Source organism: Ischnura elegans, chromosome 6, assembly GCF_921293095.1.
Source record: "Ischnura elegans chromosome 6, ioIscEleg1.1, whole genome shotgun sequence".
Taxonomy (NCBI): domain Eukaryota; kingdom Metazoa; phylum Arthropoda; class Insecta; order Odonata; family Coenagrionidae; genus Ischnura; species Ischnura elegans.
The window spans coordinates 47,447,647-47,469,611 of NC_060251.1; the positions used below are offsets into that span (position 1 = coordinate 47,447,647).

At 37.2% G+C, this 21,965-nt stretch overlaps 1 protein-coding gene across 4 annotated transcripts in view; it reads left to right on the forward strand.

The window, feature by feature from the left end:
* LOC124160610 (glutamate receptor ionotropic, kainate 2) overlaps positions 1 to 21,965 on the forward strand; it is a 1,073,818-nt gene that overhangs the window by 869,464 nt on the left and 182,389 nt on the right. For all 4 annotated transcript variants that reach the window (XM_046536503.1, XM_046536502.1, XM_046536505.1 and 1 more), the window contains exons 3-4: positions 1,860 to 2,111; positions 17,932 to 18,110. In XM_046536503.1, coding sequence (XP_046392459.1) covers positions 1,860 to 2,111; positions 17,932 to 18,110 — 431 coding nt within the window. The remainder of the gene's footprint in view (positions 1 to 1,859; positions 2,112 to 17,931; positions 18,111 to 21,965) is intronic.

Sequence of the window (21,965 nt, forward strand, 5' to 3'; positions counted from 1 at the left end):
TTATTTACACTTATTTGGCAATTAAAATGCCTTGTAAGGCTTTATAAGAAAATTCTCTTTTTTTAACGTAATTTCCACCTCAAAACTTGACTCTGTTTGCCCTAAGATTTTAAGGGTAATAAGGGTGGCTGCAAGTGATTAACATGTCGTTGGAAGAATGTTTGCTTTCCAGCGTTCGGCTAGCACCGCACTACATTTACCTTAATATATCCTAAGTTATTAGTCCTCCGCATAACTCATCCTTCGTATGTATTGCATAACATGCAGGATACATTATATGTGAATAGAATATTCTTGCATGCATTGCACGATGAGCTTCATGTGGAATGCTGATTGGTACGAAATAATTTGTGGCTTTAACCCAACGATATATTTTTAAATTGAAATGACTATAATTTTTGCATTGTGGCATCATTTCTCCCAACAAGCAGTTGGTTGTTCCATCCGATATAAAGCTTTTGGGTGCGCAACTGCAATTTCGTTTGTGCACAATCATTATGCGGATTCATTATATATTGTTCCTCTACGGCTTGGTGAACATTATTACTAACGATAATTTGGCAATAGCTTATTTCCCTCTCAGGCTTTATGAGTGATTTTTTTCACAATTTTAATATAATTTCCGTCTCATTAACACTTATCACCCTTTCGGTTCTTTAATGAATTTGATTTTAGCTTGATGAGTCGCAAAGTCATTTTCTACTAATCCGCATAAATACTAATCATAATGTCAAATAAATGCTGCCATAAAATTCTCATATTTTGTGGCCATTTTTATTCATACCGCAAATAATAACAAATTTCATTAAGGTTTGTACCCACATCAAACAAGAATTATTCGTCTGCATTTTCGTATATTTTACGTACCTAAGTTTAGGAATTGAATGACTCTTTAAGTCAAAAAAATATTTCGCAATTTCAATACAAATAATTACATTAAGTTTTACACTTGCGCATTAAATTTTTATATTTTATGATAATTTAGTATTTTATTTTTTATTTAAATTTTATAATACCATATTCACTTTTTTGTGTTATTTTGAGTCAAACCCTGAAGAAAATTAAATTGATATTTCTAACCCTCGGCGATTTAATGCCCTCATCAATTGCATTTTTATATCAATATTATTTATTCATTCAATTTTTCATCCACTCTGTTAAAGTGTTTATTGCGTTTTTCCCCAAAGATGGTGAGAGTGGCTACGCCATGGTGGAGACAGTGATCAATGAAAGTATTTTTAAGAAATGAAAGAAGGATTAAAATCAATACATATTGCATATACATAATTGATTTAAATTAATGCAAAATTGTTGATGCAATGAAATTATTAAGAGTTAATTTCAATTCTTGTGAAATTCCAATACCTTCTATACATATACTATACCCTGTGGCTTTTTTTGACAATCGTACGAAGTATTCTTTCTCATGTTTAATCAATATTAAATTCTGCTTGGAGACTAGTAAAATACCTGGCAGTCGTGTTGGCTACTATGATTTGTAGAGAGAGTAGATTTGTGATTTAAATATGCTTAAGTAGTACTTGCTATTGAGAAAAACAATTAGTGACATTGTTCTTCCCAAAACTCAATTACAAACTTCTTCTGTTAATCTCTGCTTCTTTTTTCTGCTTAAAATGGGAGGAAAAAATTTATAAGAAAGATGAAATTTACTTGCAGAGCCGTGAGCTGTTACCTTAGATAGATCCAGAGATAATAAAGCAAAATTAAAATTAAAAACTTTCAGTTAATGCAGACGATTTTGTTGTTTGTAAACATTTATTATTTATAACCTGTAATTTCTCATCTCTTTATTGTATTGAAGGACAAGAAATTGTTTCACGTTTTCTTGTGGTTTTCAGCCTGTAAACAGCTGGAGTTCGGAGTGCAAGGTATATTTGGTCCGTCGGATCCTCTGCTTGGAGCTCATATACAGTCCATCTGTGAGGCCTTGGATATTCCCCATTTGGAAGCCCGCGTTGACTTCGAGCCATCCTTCAAGGAGTTCTCCATCAATTTGCATCCGTCACAGGAGCATATGAATCATGCCTTTCAAGATCTAATGGCTTTCCTCAACTGGACCAAAGTGGCCATTGTCTACGAGGAAGATTATGGTGTGTATATCTCGTTAAAATATTTCCGTTAACAAATTTTATATAAATTACTGCATGAAACCCAGTCCCAGTGGCTTGATTAATTGTGGTCTTTTCTCGTTAAACGAGCGTTATGCTTGAAACAATTTGAGCCTTTATACAGCATATGAGTCTTAAATCAGGGAGTTAGGCTCTATGATTTTTGCGAATTCAATTTTTCGCGATTCATTTTGCTTCTGAAGATTTTTAGCATTTTTGGCACCACGTGCAATTATTCACGATTTAGAATGTTGTTTGTAACATAATGTCAAATTAATACCACAAGAAATAATGATTTCGTGGAAATTTGCTTTCATAAAATTCAAAGAGCTCTATCAATCATCTTAGAATATTAAGAGCCCCTCAGTTATCTAAATGGTGTGGTTTTCTTATTCTAATGGCTTCTTTTGGTTGTAATCTCTTTTGAGCGTATTTAAATCACTCAATGGTTTTAAGAATGATATTTTTTTGTTAATTCTAATTTACAGCTCGTAGACTATGAGGCTAGATATTTAAAGCATATAGGTAAACTTTTTCGACGGTTTTATAATATAATTTTGATGATACCGAATTTTGCTGGGGAAAAAGACTTGAGACATCGAGGTAAATGCTGGGCATAGTTACAGTGCTCAGTTCCTTAACTTTATTTCCGAATACTAGCTTTTTGTTAAGTAAAAGTCTATTTTCCTTCATTTTCAAAAAAGTATAAATATATCCGTACCTCACATGTGCCTGAGCATAACACAGGCTTACATCTTAGATATTTAATGCTTCATATTAAACTGAAAGATAATTAATTCAAAAGTGTCCGTATTATCAATTTCATTTAATGAAAGTTAAATTTCCTACCAACTTTCCGATATTTTTAAGCCAAATCAGTTCATCGTGCCAGCTTAACTATAAAACATTTTTTAAATCCATCTTGATATTTTGTTGTGCATCTATCTCTATCACAATGGTGTTGATGTGATCGGCAGTCACAACATTATTATACTTCCCTGTGTCGACTGAACCGTTGACTTCAATTGCCATTTTTCCGGTGATAGCTGATTTAACACGCATCTTTCTAATAACTTTTACGAAAATTTCAGCTTCAGAGTTTTTTCTCCTTCTTAAAGATACTAATAGATATTCAGGAATCTTCATTTATTCTTGAACATGTCAATTGAAATTTTCTTGTTTTCAGTGCTTTGGTGCCTGAATTTCCATTAAGAAACAAAGCATAAATGTATTTTAAAAGAAAGATGCATTAGCCTCAAACCCAAATAATATTTACTTCCCTTCTTCAACAAAGGTTTTCTATTTGGGAAGTATGTAACACGGTAGCATTTACATGACCTTTCATAGTTTCTTTAGGTATTGGAATATCTTTGAGACGTCTTTACTATCCGCATAACTTATGATCATTTTTAAGATTCTGAATCGGTTGCCGTGTGCAAGGCAGAAGGTGAACTCCTTCATTCCAAAGACGGGGCTCATATCGTGTCCTAGGCAGCTGTTCACTTACCGTAGACATCCAATCCCCCTTCAAATACCATGTCTTGGGTCCCGTACGAGATGAAATTTCAACTCGCAGTAAAACTCTGCCATTATATGAACAGTCTTGAGAGAAATCCGTATTTATGTCATTCAAAATCCTACTTGTGCACCTTTTACCTTTCAATGACGTCTTCATTCCGCCTATATCTTACAACAGACATAAAATTATATATACTGCTTGCAGGCTTTAGATGAGAAATATTTTGCTAAACGATAATTTTTGAAGTTGACGTGGGGAAGCATTTTTTTATCTTCGTGAACATTTCAGTTCTTTTCAGTCCTTTTAGCCTTGAATTATAAAGTCATTATTCACGGTGTGTTTTCGTGCAAAAATACACGCTAAGAATACTATATCTAGCTATAAATACTACCGTTTTCAAGATAATCTAAACATGTACTACACTCTGATCATATTAAAAATTGTGGCGTGCCAATTATCGGCAATTGTGTGCGTTTTTTGCCATTGGTTGCGTCGTGACCGGAGTAAATAGGTGGTAAAGGGATTGCACGTGGTGATAAATTTTATGCGAGAATCAGTCTCATTCTTACAAGTATACGCAGATGACGCGTGAAATTAATGCTGCATACATTAATTGGCTTACTCACCAAAAACCGATTTCTTGCAGAAAATATTCAAGGATATTTCCGCAGATTAGCCAAAGTATTACAATTTACAATTCGGGATGACAATGAAGAAAGGTTAAATTGTTCATTGACGTACCTAAATTGAGAAGGTTACCTGCGATACTTGTACTTGTGAATTATAAAATGCGCGGGTATGGAATGGGATACACAATTGGATAACCATGATATTGTTGCATAACTTATTTACTTGCGCGATTACAGAAGCGTCATTAGCATTCTACTGAATCACATTTCAGGCGTTATTTCTTTATACTAAAAGGCTAGCAAATGTTATTTTTAGGTTTTTCAAAAAGTTCAAACGTGTTTTAGTTACACCTCAACACAGATATACTTTTCAGATATGAATAGAATAGGAAATTGCTGCTTAATGGAAATCACTTCCTGAGATAGCCACCCCTTACTAGGATCTAAGACACGTGACGAGCAAAAAGCCTTGGTGACCCTTGGTGAGTTAGCATCTTTTTGGCTGTAGATGTCAGTACCCAAGGGCTATTGAATGATTTGTCACCATGTTACAGAAGCGGAATGATGAACGATTTCATTTTTGCCATAAGGAAAATTTTGGTGCACTTGGTGGATACTTAAGATTGCATCAAGGAAAGTTAAAAAGTTATGAAGAGCATTATAATTCAATCATTATATAATAATTTCTTCAGTTAAGCTAACAAATTACAGATTCATAGCAAACTTAAGGAGGCCCACCGATCGAAAGAAATACTTAGAAATGAGGAAGTGCTCACCTCAAAGGTGGAGTTTAAATGGACCCATTAAGCGTCATTAGTTTCAACTAAGCACTGCTTTCGTGAGTGCGTCAACAGGGAAATTCCGGGGAGTAATCGTTAAATCTCTGTCGCCCCCTGCCTCATTCTCCAAAGCCGCCACCGTCAAACTGAAACTCTCTCTTACCTTTTACGATCCGTTGCCTTCACCTTTTCCACCCATACTTCAAATATTGTCACCTTTTCCATTCTTCCTCCTCTCCTTCTGGTTCCCCATGGTACTAAAGTCTTATTCATCCATCTATTAAAATTTCCATTATAATTGAAAAACATGATACCCATATTTCCCCGTTATTCAATTCATCGCGAACGATTAATAATAAAGTTGAATAAGTGTTTATTAACGTGGCATAATAGTTTTATCAAAAAATCAATTTATGAAACCATTGCGAGAGGATAAATTTTGGTAATGAAGAATCTGAGCTTTTCCCGGTGAATAGCGTGGATGAAAGCTTATCGGGTTTCCAACCGGGTCAGGGTCTGCATGATGTAGGCCGACGTTTCGTTGGGAGACTTTCCCAACATCCTCAGGGCTGATGATGCCGATGTCACGGTGTTCCGATATTTACACTCTCCTCCTTCACCTAGGTGGTCTCTGATTGGTCCGGGATTTTTCCTCCTTCCTCGTCCTATTTAATGCCAGGTTCCAAGCGCTACTTAGCTGCAGTCCTCGATCTCTGTTGATGTTTTTGGGGTGAAGACGGATCTCTACGGCTTCTTTAGTTATACGGTCCCAATAGCCTCTTGTTCTTCCAAGTTGGGCAGTTTCTTCCCAGTGGATATTATGATTTTCCTGGACACAGCGTTCAGCAATGGCCGATTTTTCAAGTTGTCCGAGTCGGAGGTGGCGTCGATGCACCTTCACCCTCGTCTCAATGGTCCTCTCCGTCTCTCCAAGATACTTTTTACCACATTCGCATGGAATGCGGTAAATGCCGGCTGTCTTGAGAACAATAGGGTCCTTGACTCGGACTAACTGATCCCGGAGTTTGCCAGGAGGAAGGTGAATGCTGCGAATATTGTGTTTAGCAAGAATCCTTGCTATCTTCCCCGAGACCGTGGAGACGTATGGCAGCATGGCTATTTTCTGGAAAAAAAATTTTTGCTAAAATTTTTCAGCTTTCATTCCAAATATACTATTATTATGAGGGCATAGGAAAGGATAAATCATAAAAAAATACGGAAAATATATTTGAGAAAATTTATTTGAAGTTTCAGCTTAAAATCTACCTTTAAAAATCGTTTTGAGGCTTTGGCCAGCATTATTTTTATCTAAGCACGCTGCGCATCGTCAACTTGTCAAGGTGTTTCGGGCCAAAAGCGGCCTTGAACGTTGCGAAAATGTGTACTTGACGTCACGAACTTCCACCGTGAAAATAACTGTGTCTCGGCAATTGTTCGGTCTTGTGTATCGGCATTGCGTGATTAATTGGAGTTCTCCATTTCCTTCTCAATTTCCTCAGAGGATTTTGACTTGTGTGCCCAGTTATATGTTATTTAAATATGCTATGTAGACATTAAAATTTCTTTTATTTCACATTTTAGTTAATTTTAAGTTTACGCCTATTTTCAATAGGTTTCGCTCACTTTCTTACTCTTTGTCAACATTAAAATGTTTTGTTAACTACATAGCTGTTATCATGATGTAAAATATTTTTATTTTCATATTTTTTCTATACATGCAATGTCTTATAATTTCGGAAATTGCGAATGGAAATTTCCTAAGTAGCGTTCGAGAGGACAAAATGAATTAGGTGGTCGCAACTCGATGAATTGTGCAGCTGAAAGGAAGAATGGGAAGACAGAAGAATTGGACGGAATGTGGAAGGCGGATAAAGTGGAGAGAGGCTGAGGAGGAGAATACCATAATCGCTACCGTGGAGCTTAAAAGCCCTTTACGAGCTTCACGGGGCGATTTAACGCTGAAGAAGTGAAAGAAGGAAAGAGATAGAGAGAGATATATATTTCATGGCGAACGGTGTTCCATGAGTTGGCCGGAGTGCAATAAATGGTGGGGGCGACGGTGTAGACATCTTTGAGGTCGCCTTTATTACCAGCAGCTCTCATCCCACACATTATACCTCCTCGTCACACAAGTAGCTCCTCATGATTCCGCGCCGTGACGCTGTAAAATTAAATTGAGTGTACCATTCAATGTATTAATCGTAATTGAGGAGGGAGGGGGGCATGGACCGTTAATTGTCCCATTTTTCACCCCTTACTAAGTGGGACGACAAGAGTGCCGAAATACTAGAGGCTTGCCACTCCACGCTTGGGAGAGTTATTGCGACCATGTGCCATGATTTTTCCCATTGAGGTACTTTACTTTTTGATATTTTTTTAGAGTAGGTAGCAGGGAGGCTGCATTTTGCAATGCATCGTGCCGTTATTTAGTGTAATAAAATATATTCAGCGGGGTAATTTGCTCCCATTCATCGGCCCGCAAACTTTTTCGCTTAATCACATATTTTATCGAAAGAAAATTGGGTCACATTGATTGAATGGAATCGATTTTTCCTATCGGTAACCCCACTTAATTTAGATGAATCGTACCTTATATTCGGTTGTCAAAGTAAAGCTGTAGAAAAATGAGATCTAGCTAAAATATAGTAATTTTTTATTGGAACTATTTAATGGAGAAATTGCGATGACTCTTAATGCTAGAAAGGTTTTTTTTTCATAACAAAAAATTTGACTGAAAGCGCAAATGATTTTAAATAATGATTTACAAAGCTGGCTTTATAATTTTTTTTATGTTTCATTATGAGAGAAGTCTTGGTGGTAACATATGGTCTTGTTTGCGTCTGGGAATTTCCTTCATTTTGCAATGAGAGTGATCGCCAAGTTGATATTTTTGAGCTAGATCATTCGGTAAAGCTTTCATGTGCCTTGTGACGCACAGCTATGACAGGAAAGCTAATTAAAATAGTTAATATATAATTTTATAATCTGTGATAAGCTGTGAAATAGTTATGCCGTCCTTCTCGAGACTGTAAAAATGATAAGACAATCACCCTCTGAATCTAACGATGGAAAAATATTTGCAATTGTGGAAACTCCAAATGTCAGCGAAATGCGTCATAGTTTTGTCATAAAGTAATTCAAATTCTATTTTAATTTTTAATATTCTCTACAGATTGGGCACCATACCGTTTTAATTTTATCCATTGTATATGCCTACTATTTTTAAAACTGATAAATTTATCTCTTTTCATTTCCGAGCTACAAAATAGGCCAATATAATAAGTATTTGAAAAACTCCTTCACGTTTTTCCAGTGAGTTTTGCCATCTTGTAACTGGTACAAATTCATGTAAAAAAATTGATTGAACACAGTGTTGAAGTGAAGAGATGGAAAAAATATCTGGAATAGTTGTACAGTCAATATCAAAAGTCAGTCCAGAAAGCTGGTGCGGGTGTCTTTGTAATTTTCCAAAGTCGTCCTTTTCGCATTGCCTATGCGTTCCATGCCTACTGGGCAACGATTTGACTTCAGTGGTTTAAGCAAATGGTGCAACTTGACTACTAACCTTCATTTAAATTGTTTGCATGTCTATTCTTCTCACCTATATTACCGACTGATGGTGACGTAGGTGATTACTTGGAATCATAATTTAAAGTAATCGCCTATTTATATGGACGAAAATCTGATAAATAATTCATCCTGTTGTAAAATCGTATGCAGTTCCTATGTGCAATAAACAGCGTTTCTAAAGTTCAACGCATGCCACGTCGCAGTAATGATTTAACGTGAATGAGGCTGTAATCAATTGTGATAAAAAGGTTCCTATCTCAAAATTGCTAACGAAATGACATTCGATGATGTAAAGTTGGAAATATTCGCCTGTTATCACGTCAAACTACGTGTGGATACATTTCATTTTCCCGATGAGCGGTAGAAAAAATAATATTTAGGTATTCCGCACTATGGCTATTCTTTGGTGTTTCTTTGGCCGTTAGAAATGCGGAACCAACCCCGTGTTCCCACATCGCGCAACACCTCAATCAAGGCGTGACGTGGTCCGGTGCTTTTGCTTTAATTTCTCGCGGTCATACACGTCGGAGATAGACGAAAAAAACGACGAATAACGCCGTCTGCGCCGGAATTATCTGCGACCATCCCGCCATAAATCCCGCGCGCGGCCAACAACCCGACAATGGCGTCATGTGTGCGGCGACCAATGCGGTGGCCGCTTTGGGAGGGGAAGGTAGTTAAAATATCTCCCGCTAGAGAGTGAAGCGCTCGATTCGCTCCGTTGCCGCCATTGTCTTCCTTCCTTCGTGGCAACCACGTGCTGGCATACCCAATGCAAAACTTAGTGGCACTCTGGATCTTTGAACTTAAGGGCCTGGAGAGGAATTGGAGTTGGAGCATGCCTAAAGTGACCATACATACCGGTTTTACCTCCGCTCCGAACAGCTCCGGTTTTTGAGGGCGTCCCATTGGTTGTCGAAAATTCTTTAAAATGTCGGGGTTTCGTGCAAAAAGTATGGCAAATATATTTGAATAATACTATTTACAACAGAAAGCGTAATACAATACGAAAATGAGAGCTCAGTATAAAAAAGTGACTTTGCAACCTCACCGTACAATAATCAAACAGCTGCAAAGAACACAGTCAGCTTAGAGCCGAACGTCGTGGCAGCGATGGTTATTGGCGTACCGTCCCCTCCCCTACCTCGGTTCTCGTCTCCAACTCCGCGCCAGTCACCTAGCGATGGTGGACCTATCGCAATAACAGTATGAAAGTATGTTCACGACGATATTTTAACCACGATATAACTATATGAACAGTTTATTATTCACAGTAGTATGACGAACGATTGGAAAACTCCTACGACAGTCAAGAAGTAATTGCTGCATTTTAATTTTAGATCATGAGGATAATTTGAGAAAAAGACTATTCAAAGAAATGGTTCACATGTTTAGATCAATTAACAGCTGTAATAAAAAAACAGACATTGAAAACCTTAGCAAAATTTATTTTTATTTAATTAATCGATATAAATGGCAACTAAGTTAGGTAATAGCCTAGTTACCTACTAGCAATAAACAAATATGTGCAAAACTAAGGTATGTCAAAATTCTTGCGTATATATTTCTCATTTGTTTATATTATTGTAAAAATACTTTTTTGTGACCTTTATTTATGTACCAATATTGTATATAATTGTACTCTTATTTTTTCATTCATAGCCCGGAGGAACGTTTTAAAATAAACCGAAACTTTGGCAAAATAACATTTTGCATTATATGGCCTATACTCCAGGACTTTTTTTAATATTTTCATTTTATAAAGCAGAGGCGATATAAGGAATAGAATACTTGATTATATACGTAAACTGTTTGAGACTAAGTCCGAAAAAGGTCTAACCAAGATGGCGGAATTCTGACCTCGCTTAAAACTCGAATACAGCGCCTCCAATATATGTACAATCTCCTTCACGAAATTTAGATAAAAATAACGGCATATTCCCCGGGACTGGTGAAGTTAACTTGAGTGGTGGTTCATGGTTACGCTTGTCACTTGAGCCGCACTGTTGTTATGGACCCAGTGCACACCTACGCACTCACGCTCAACGTGAAGCACGCATTAAGGTCTTCATCCCTCTTCCCTTCCCCGCTGGGAATCTCTTGCCGCCATCGACCGTGTCGAATTACTCATCCACGCTGCGTAAACGACATCGGGGCCCGCGTCACCCTGAGCGGCAGCCGATGACAGGAGATGCGGCGCGTGGGCGACGCGTGATTGGTCGACTGATGTGCATGCATCCGCCTATGAGAGGAGGGGGTTTCGTCGGTGATGCTCTCGCAAGAAATTGCCTCGGTGGTTTTCCGTCCCTGGGGAGGATCAAGGGTCTATACCTCGCTCGAATCCACTCGAGTTTCGTTAAGCAGTAACGCGAGACTACCGTTTTTGTTCAAGCTCGGGCTGTTTTCTAAGTGATTGGTTGGAGATTGAGAACAGTTTTACGTTTAAAGCATTCCTCGGGAAAAGGAATTAATTTGCCTTTACAATTTTGTAATTACTTAACTTCGATCGATCAATTGGAGTTATGTGAGTCAATTGGAGTGACAGAATGGGAACTGCTGTATTTATCCTGCGTTTTTTTCATCATCTTTCTTGGAGACAGGAAAGGTGCGTATTATTTTTATTCCTTTCATATTATTAACCAATTTGAGAACATTCATTAAATAACTTTGAAAAGCAATCTCTCCAATACTTCTACATATTTCTCCATGAAATTCGTTATTGCTATGTGGAAATCAGAAGTAGATAACATCCACAATGTCCTTGTAGTATTAAGGTTAGGGCATAGTTCAAATTTAAGAACGCTACAGCTAAATCTTGTTATCTAAAATAATTTTAAATATTTTATCTGAACCTTAAAAATTGTGAAATTCCACACGTAATTTTTACTTCTTCATCTGAATATTTGTGCAAATCTATTCAGAGAACTTCAGTGATTGTAGATTACTTTAAATTTTGAGAAATCATAGTTTCACCCAAAAAATAGGCTAATTTAAAACTAATTACTCACTTTCCTCATTTTGCGGCCGAATGGCTCGTAGAATCGGATATTTTTCCTCATATATTCACATCACTTGCTTGCTAAACTTATGCTTCCTGCGTTTTTAATCCTCAACTAACCAGAATTTTACGTTTGTTTTAAAAAAATCTAGCGACTATCACTATCTCATGTTTTTCCTATTCATGCAAAGTGAGCGAGGTTCAATGACTTCCTTTGATCCTTTGATTTCTTCTCTTTTTTATAAACTTGGAATCCTTTTTCATTTATATGATTGTGGAATTGGAGCATTTCAGATTGTTTTGGGCATGATATTTTTTTCGTTACTAAATGAGAAGCTTAATGGCATCGTATTTCAGGTAAAAAATGTAAATGAATCACTCGAATGATGGCCCTTTGATCTTTTATTCCTTACTTTTCCTGGTGGGCGGTCACGTATGAGAGGAATTTTGCACATGTAAATCACTAACTACCCCTGCTCCTTTGAACTCAATAGTACAATGACTACACCGAGAACCACGCATAAAACCGAGAAAGGATTCCACTGATTTTTTTTTGCTTCTTTTTTGCCTTGATCTGTGTAAGTGTTCTAATTAAAAGCGTACGGTATTAACTCAGCATCATTTCAATTTTAAATCTTGTCTTAACATCGTTTATAATATCGAGCGTACGGGATCACCTAGCCAGAGTTTCCTCACTTAATTAAACAACTGTTAATAAAATTTGGAGAGAAAGATTGTCATTTCTAAGGTTAGCGTACGTTCTTTCTTTAACTCAGTCGTGGCATGTAGTGCACCCTTTTTTCTTGATCTCAAGTTACCCAAGCGGTGCTTTTCGGTTAAATATTTTGTTTCATACGTGATGAAAATTATTCTTTTTGCTTTTTAACCTTAATTATGGTGTCATGGACGCAGTAAAATTGGCTATTTTTTGCTAAGTAAATTTGATAGTCCTCTGCCTATAATTATGGACAAGTATATTTGGCGGCTAAAATCCCCTAAAGGTCATGACCATTTTAATGGACATAAAAAAAATAATTTAACAAACAGGGGTGTTTACTTTTATTCGGATGGTAATAGTGAATTACACCGTCCGCAAGGGCTTTTCGATGACGTAATCGGTCATCAGGGCAAAGTCTATAGAAGAACAGAGTAGTTGTGGATCCGATCTCAAATAACGGTATTTATATTTAGCTACAGTGAGATGACGTCACGTCAAAGCAAATACAGGTGCTCGGCCTCCTAAAATTATCCTTGAAATTTGGTGCGTAAGCGTAAGTATATGAACGGAATAAGTTAGTAATATTCAAAATAACTAGTCATAAGAGTATGCTAATATTTGGTTTCGAATAACTTTTTCATGCTACGGAATATCTCGAAAATATAATTAACTAAAAAACTTATGTATAACCTACATTTATTTCTAATTACAAATGTCTTTAAAAATATTCCTCTGCTGGCCAATCACGATATGAATATGTTCATTCAGACTATTCTTAGGCTAAAATTGAAGTATTACCAAGTTTTTTTCTTCACCCCACACGAGACAGTATGAAATGGATGAGTCTTTTGAACGGTTAATTTCGACAAATGAGAGATGCACGTATCTCTAGGGATGTAGCTTATGACTCTCAAATGACGTTGCCAGCATTGTGCCTCTTATCTCACTTCTGGGAAGCCAATGGTCTCATTCGGCCTCCGCGGTGAATCCGTACCTTCGTTGGAACCGTGGAAGAGAAGCATCAAACAGAATTTGAGGGAAAGCCCAGGGTCGGTTCGGGATCGCCGTCGAACATGTTGAAAGGACAGAGCAGATGGCCCCGTCATATCCTCCCGAGTCTAGGTGTCCGTGTCCTCTTGCTGCGGTTCTTCTGGCCTCCATTGGAGAACATCCTGTGCAACGGTCGTCCCTTTTATTCCTTACTGCATGAAAATCTCGGTTGTACTAAATCCACAAGTTAACTTGAACATAATTTCATTAACTCGAACCACTGGGAATATAACAGATTTATTCTTCCTCTACATGATCATTTGAAACGAATTTTTTTGATGGACTATGGATGGCGGTCTTGCATAGAAATTTATTAAAAGGAGGAACAATTATTGGATGAAAGAAAAACTGAGGGGAAAAATAGAGTAGACAGTCTCAGCAAAAGAGGAATAATTTATAAAATAATAGGTTTACCAGATTGAATGGAGGAAAGAAGGTATTGGTCGAGCTGAAGAGAGTATGCACAAGCAAAGAATGGAGGTCAACGGATGTCTACATAAATCTTTGCAATCTGGCTTTCATGCAATGGTATCTGAAACAGCAGATTATTTGTGGTGATAATCGTCGAGTAACCGTCTGTTAAGGCAATATTCAGTTCGTCTCAACATGTGAGTTTTAATTTATTATATGTTATTTTTACTCTATAGGAAGCATTACCAGTATTATTTCTTATACGGATTCATGGATGGAACAAGTAATTAATTTCTCAAAATAAATAATTGTAAAACTGAGCGTACAATAAATTTTGTGTTAATTTTTTCATATAATGGAATTAATGGAAAGTAAATTTAACACTTTCACTCCGAAGATAAAAATTTTAACTTTGCGCAGATCCAAAATATTTTTAGTAGCGTAGTCGGCCGTCGTCTAATGATGACGATCGGTCTCAAAGTGTTAAAGAAAAATTCATATAAAAGATTTTATTTCTTATTTCAAATATCTTGTCAGCATGTTTCTATGTTTGGAAGTTATCAATGTTTTTATTGGTACACTTTATTGAGCTTCTAACCATATCCTCAGCATTTCTCATCATTTCATCATCCATTTTTCTCTTCGTAATTATCAAGATGATAGACTTGTTCCCTATGTGTTTGTTTTTTCCTCACCACGCTTTGCCTCTCTCCGCTTCTACATCATGCTAAAGGGATTAGATTTCTCTGCGGCAGGATTCGTCATTGCCTCCCGCCTCGACAGAGTGTCTCCTGCATCGAATCCCATTGCCGCGATGCGTGGTCGGGTTCACGAGGCCACCCCCTCCCGCTCTCCTTGTTTCTGAGGTCAGAGGTGTGCGCGGTGGAAATCGGTTATTAGCGCCCGGGCGACTGTCAAATAACCGCAGCAGGCCAGCCGGACGGGTTCTCTCCTCGGTTTCGTGAGCGTCGCCGGCGTCGGGACGCTGATCCACCGGACGCTCACGTGTCACACTCGTCCGCAGAGAATTCTCCGCACGCCACCACCAGCGCTACCGATCTAAAACCGCCCTTCTCTCACTAAGACGGCTCCCCGTCGCTGCTCATCCATCGCACTGCCGTCCGAGTCCGATTCTTGCCGTTAATTTGATCGCGTCCTCGCTGTCCGGTTTATTGCCCTGTTTCCATGCCCTGATACTAAGTTCTATGCTAAATTAATCCGCGACTATTTCAATAATGAATTTTCGATGCGACCTCTAAAATTGTGCCCCAATCACGAGAATCACCGCTCCAGAGGCGCGTATACAATTTGTTATTCCGGTGAGTAAAAACGCAACCCAACAATCCAGTTAACAAATGATAAAAATTATATATAATTGGCGCATATAGTTTCCGTCGACTGTGTAACGTGATGTTTGCGTGAAAAGGAAGCTTAAAATTAATGATTATTATACAAATAACAAGAATTAATAGATCAAACTGCACAGAATAAAAAGAACAAAATAATTGTTATCACAAACCTGCAACTTTTTTATTATTTTTTTTTCGAGTTGTTTAACTGTGAATCTCAAAATCTTTCTTCTAATCTAATTTCTTTTCTATCAAAGTTTTTTGCAATATTTAATCCTTTTTGTAGATTTATCAAACCAATATTAAATAGTAAATAAAATAAATAACAATACCAAATACAATACATATCCTGTGTTTAGATGAAGATTAAGACCAACGAAAGATTCACATAAGATGAGAGTATTGAGTCAGCGTAGATTAAAATGTTCTCAGAGTGAAAAAAAATAATTCCCTTCAGTCTGGACAAATACTCTGCAGAAGAAGTAACTGTTGTAGAAGGAATGACTTCTTATCCGCGATAGTTCGCAGTTAAGAGAGTTTGGAAGTATTCCCGTGAACCAAGACACCTTCCGCGAATATAATTGGCTTTTAGAAACTCACCACTCTTCTTGCTTCGCTGACGGGATGAACGATCCGAATTTCCTGAGGAAAAAGCTATTAATCGGGCTGTTAGCCGAAATTTACATTCGTGACGATGTGATTTATTGATTTCACAGATTAAAAATTATGCTCTTCGCGATGTACATTATATTGTAAATATAAAGAATAAATTGTGATTTTCCATTGTTATTTGTCGTAATCCCTCGATGTAAAAGCCAGATGGTGCTGTTTTTGGGGGGATAGATCTGAATAAATAAATTAATTAATCGCCCAGCATTCATCGCCGAGCTGCGAACATTTTTGAAAATCGATTAAAACGCGCCTGAGGTGGCACCAAAAATTAAGCTTCAATAGAATAGACGTGTTCTTCCTCTATGGGATCCTCTTGGTTTTTTTTTAAAACTGACATTCGATACTGTGGTTGGGTTAGAGTTTTGAACTGCATGTGTTAAAATCTCCTTGCGAGGCTTTAAGTTTAATTGATAAACATTAGTGATTGGCTTTTGGTACTGATTTCTATATAGCATCAGGGCGTATACTACGGTCAATAAGAGTCATCTACAGCAAAAATTTGCTTGCCATCAGATAATAGTGGAACATTGGTTCTGAGAGTTGCTCATATCTTTGAAACCTTAAGTAATCGTCCCCTAATTTTGACCAGAATATACACTAAGGTATTTGTTTCAATCTCAAGTTCCTTCTTCGTTAAAATTGAGTTCGATACAATGTTACCCCCTTGAAGAACCATCAGTACTGTTGCAATTAGATTTCGGTGTTGAAAGTCTCGATGGAGGGTGATGTGAATGAAAATCTTTTAAGTAAAGTAATGTTACATCTAGGATCAAAATTTTTAAAGTGTATTCCACATGGTCTCCCTGGCATTCAAATATGTTTACCTACTTTTTGTAAGTTCAATATACCTCTTTTGAGAAAATTATTTGGTCGTATCGATAACCACTCGTGCGTCTAGATTTTCAACTCTTCCACGCTTCGGAAATGAGTCTATGAGTGCACCAAACACATAAACGGGATAGTGAATAAATTTGATGAATATGTGATCAATATGATATCCAGGAAGGTTTGAAATGGGAAAGGGTGATGAAAGTGGTCGGGCGCTGGAATACTTCCTCGAGGTTTCCAATCCATGACTTTTGAAACATTTTTGAACCAGTCAGTTGTCTGCATTTCTTCAGGGTTTTCTTCCGCGTCAGCTTGTTTGTAGACAAAAATTTCGCTGGCTATCCTGCCTCAGTCAGTTGTCTGTATCTTCCTTCTATATAGCTTCCAGTTAAAGAGGTGACATACCTTATTTGAGAAATAGACCTTTTCCCCTTAAAGATTTCCCCTAAAAGGATGTACAAATATATCTAGCATAATATTGAAAGTGCTTCGGCCGTAAATTAATCACGTTTGAGAAACTTTTGGCGCCTCTTACCATACCTTAGATTGAGACGAACATAATGCTAAACAATATTTTTTTATATTGTTTAGCAATTTTATTTTATATTATTTGGGGATATATTTCAAAATGGCCAATGAAGTTTACGCATGAGTGCCGATTATGAGGTATGCATATATATGAGGCAAAACAATTTTCAAAATTTTCTGCACGCTTAACGGAGACGCTAGGTAGTTAGTAAAGCCTGAATCAAACGATCATTTTTTTTCGTCGCGAAAGTGATCACTATTGCGATCACTTATCCCGTCGCGAAAAGCGATCGCTCTAGTGATCATTTTTCTGAATCACACGGTCACTCCCGCCGTCGCTTTTCGCATCATTTCCAATATCACAGCTCGTTGTCATAGGACCCGCATCAAGAAATTATATAGCGTGTTTATTTATCTATGTCGTTCCCACAATTGTTAAACGTTGCGCTGCAATCGCTCCATACGGGCATGCGTTCCGATTGGCTGATATGTGGTTTTAGTGATGGAAAAAGCGACCGGACTAGTGATGAAAAAAAGGCGATGGGAATCCTCATCGCGATCGCGAACGCGAAAAACAATTGCCGGCGACGATCATTTCGCCTAGTAATAGCGATAGTGATCACTTTCGCGACGAAAAAAAATGATCGTGTGATTCAGGCTTAAGGTTTAACTTGTACTAGTTCCCGTCATTTTTTTTATCTAAAATTTGACGATTCTTGCATCATTATACGTACTTATTCTCTCTTTTCAGGATTATTCAAGCTGCAAGATTTGGTGAAGACTCCACCGGCGTCATCGCGGACTGAAATGTACATCCGTCAGGCAACGCCGGCCACTTATCGGCAGGTACTACGGGAAGTACGGCAGAAGGAAATCTATAAACTCATCGTTGATACCAACCCAAAACACATGTACCAGTTCTTCCGAGCGGTGAGTAGAATATCGAACTTGCTCGAAAATGCCTTGGTATTAATGAGTAGAAGTAAGTAAGATTATAATGAATAAAGCGGCATGGGACTATTTCCTTGTGGCTAAACATAGGATTTTCTTGAAGCCTTAATTTAGATGGTAAGGTATTTTTATCAATTAATAGCTTGAAATAAGCTTTGTTTTTGCATCTTTTGTTCGTTCCGAGCAGTATTCCGTGAGCAATTGAAACCAACAGTGGTGAAGTAAAAGATTAGGCATGAATGGTGGCTTCAGCGTCTTGGAATGATATGAAAGGTTCGTTTTATCCTTGCCAAGTCATTTAATGATAATACGAATATTTTTTACTATAATGTTCAAAAATGTGTACAGGTAATTTTCATCACGAAAGTACGGTAGTTCATTTAACGTAAATTTAGGGCCAGAACCATGTGATCTCGCAGTAAAATGTATTGGCCAAGGCATTACTTTTACTGAATAGTGAAAGGCCACCAAATTGTTATTCTAAAGAGTCAATAAAATCGCGTATTTTGTATTGAATGTCAAGGTACATACATCCATCATTATCTTTTTCTTGCCGTCATACATAGAGGGTTCATTAAAGAGATAAGTCTAGACGCTACGTCTTTCGGGCAGAAATTGGTTCTGTGAGTGCAGATGGCTACGCAAAGTAAATTGTAAGGTTATACAGCAGAGAAGCTTTTATAGGCATTAAATAGGTCTACCAAAGAAGCAATTCGAATGATCATAAATATCGTATTGCCTGGTATAACCAATCTAAGGGTTAGAGAAACACTGCTCAGACTCTGCACGTAGATCTCGCCATGGAAAACGGTCAAATCTTCTGTATTAACTTTAAAGAAAAGTAGTGCTTCAGGTACTAATTCACCAGTATAGATAGTGAATTTTAAATATGGGCTCATAAAGTATGTGTTGCGGCATTATTAAGTAAATTAAAAAAAAATTAAAATGATACTTTACCTGAATTTAAGATCTCATATCACTTGTCACGTACATCACAGCTTGTATCATATCTGTGTTACTTCGGAGCGTTTAAAAATATGAAACTTGTTTTTTAACAGCCAGTGTATCTATCGTGGTCATCATTCAATTAATGTTGTACAAAATGTATATATTTGTTAATGGTATACATATTTTGGATGTTACCTCATGTTGAACAAGCTAGCTGTCATGAGAAATATCAACAAGTATCTATAGTCATTTACTAGCTTTCTTTATTTATTCTAAACGTTCAATGGCTTGTTTACATTTCTTTTATCCTTGATCTGACCATCATTTTTGCTCAATCTGGGGCACTGAGCCAGCCGGAGTTTGTTGTTTTAACCAGTGTGTTCTGAAGTTTACTTTTAGTGAACAAGGGAATAAATCCTTGTCCGACTCTTAGCCATTTATAAAATAATAAAGTTATTAATATTTTATGCACCACCAGGAAACATTACTGTCATATAATTAGCATGCCTTACACATGATAAATGAAAGGTTTTTTACCGGAATCGTGTCAAAAGCCTATCCTCCTTACTTTTAAGTCTTATAGGCTTTAAATTTTCTTCTGAAAGATAAAATCAACATTTTCCCCAAGAAGTGTTATTACGGTGATTTAAAAAAATGAATATTTTGAATATGATTAATGGTGAAAAATCTGCATCGAATAGGATATCCATAAGGAGCTGCGGTACCTCGGTAATTCTGAGATCACAAATGACGTTCTTTATTTGTGCTCAACTAGCATTTTATAGAATAGTTTTTAGCTCTCTAAAGGAAGCCGCTGCCTGTAGTTTGTGTTACACAGTGATCGGAAGAATGGCCCTATAATAAGGATAAGATTATGACCAATTCTTGGTATCAAGTATTTTTACGTACGTTGGGGTATGTTCTCCTTTTATTTATTTTTTGCGCGTACATCTACCAATCCTAAAGTCTTAATGTGAGGGATCCAGGTTATAAGTATCTGGATTTAGAGGGCGTGAAGAATGATGAAGATAAAATGGATTGACCGTGTGAGTAACCAGGAAGTGCAAAGGAGAGTGGGATAAAAGAGAAGCCTCCTAAAAACATTAAGCAGAAGAAGGGACAACTTAGTTAGCCACATTTTGAGGCACGATGGTCTGATGAAGACAATTGTTGAAGGACAAGTGGAAGGGAAAAAGGGCAAGGGACGGCCCCGAATGAGTTCTATAGGACAGGTCATAAAGGATGTAAAAGAGAATAAATATGTAGCTATGAAGAGATTAGCGGATAGGAGAGAGAAATGGAGAGCTGCGTCAAACCAATCCTAGGATTGTTGACTAATGATGATGAGAGGGAGTGTCTAGATTCGTGAGGATGACCAAGAAAATAGGATGCTGCTGAGAGTTGATGACGGTTGGTTCGAATGAACTGATCTTAGAAATAAAATATTTTGAAAAATAATCACAGTGCCATGGGCTGCATATTGTCTACGTACGGAACTCGGCGAATCAGAGTTGTCTATCTTCTCTAGACAAAGTGTCCTCACACCGTGGAAACCTGAAATTCGGTATTTTTTTGTCTATCATCAGTTGGTCAGTGCTAGGAACTGCCGTGGAGGGCTTCCTAATTTCTAGCTAAATAAGTAACTTTAAATCTGTAAGAAAATTTTAAAGAAATGTAATTTCAAGAAAATCCATATTATTCCAATGACATTATTCCTTAAAATATATACGTCCTAATTTAACAATATATGCAGAATAAACATAATTCAATGAAATAATTGCTGGTGTGAATAAGAAAGCAATTGAAGAAAAACTCTTGGTGTGATTTATAATATAACCATTATTGCTTACAGGATTTAATTCAAGATTTTACACAGATTTAATTATATTGTAATTAATTTTGTTTATGTAATTTTGAGTCATGAGGGCAATTTAATTGCTATAAATATATCATATTGATATCAACATAAGCACAAGATGCGCATGGGATGGAAAAATATCATCATTGATGTTACATATAATACCTACGATATTGTGTATTCCTCCAGCGTAATTTTATATTTAGCCATGTTACTGGAATCACGCTTAAAATTAATATTTTGACTCCCGTGTACGTACTGGTAGTGTGCTTCATCCAAAATCCTGAAATATTCTTATTGGGGCACCGAAGTGGGTTGACACGGAGTGAACGCAATTAATATCTCCACTGGACATTTGATCTCCATATTTTAGTCGAAAAACATTTGATTTTTTCCCAAAAAAATGAAACTCGACGATTTGAGTGATAACCTGATTCTCTTCTACCGTCGAAAAAAACATCATTCGCTGAAATTTACTGGACTGTATTTAAATAAAAAATAAAAAACGGACAATGTAAAGTAAAATTTAGTAGGTACGGGTGGATGATGGAAAAAAAGAAGAAGCGTGTGGACCTGTACAAATTCCCGATGCAGCTGTGTCGTCGTATTCGGTGCAGTATTTAGGTTAATGACGAAACTTTTTTAGGTTTCGCGTCGCACAATGACGGCACTACTGTCGGACGGAGCATCGACGCTTTGAAAAAGTGCATCCACATGTAGGGATGGCGGGCTTTCTCATTCCTCTGACACAAACGTCCGTGAATTTCGACCCGAGCGAAGCCATTGGCACCGTTTTTTGATCTCTCTCTCTCTCTCATTCCGCATCACCAGCGTCCTCCGTACTACTTAGTCACTCACTCCGCGCTCTTTCTGAAAGCCGTCCTTAAGCCCTCATTTCCACCGAACTTTCGTGGGTCCTATTACCATGCCAACGAAATCGAATCATCAATTTACGAATCCCTCTGTCTCTAATTCTCCACTAATCTCGCTCAACCCTAAGGTTGGTTTGGATAGGTGAGTACAGAGCT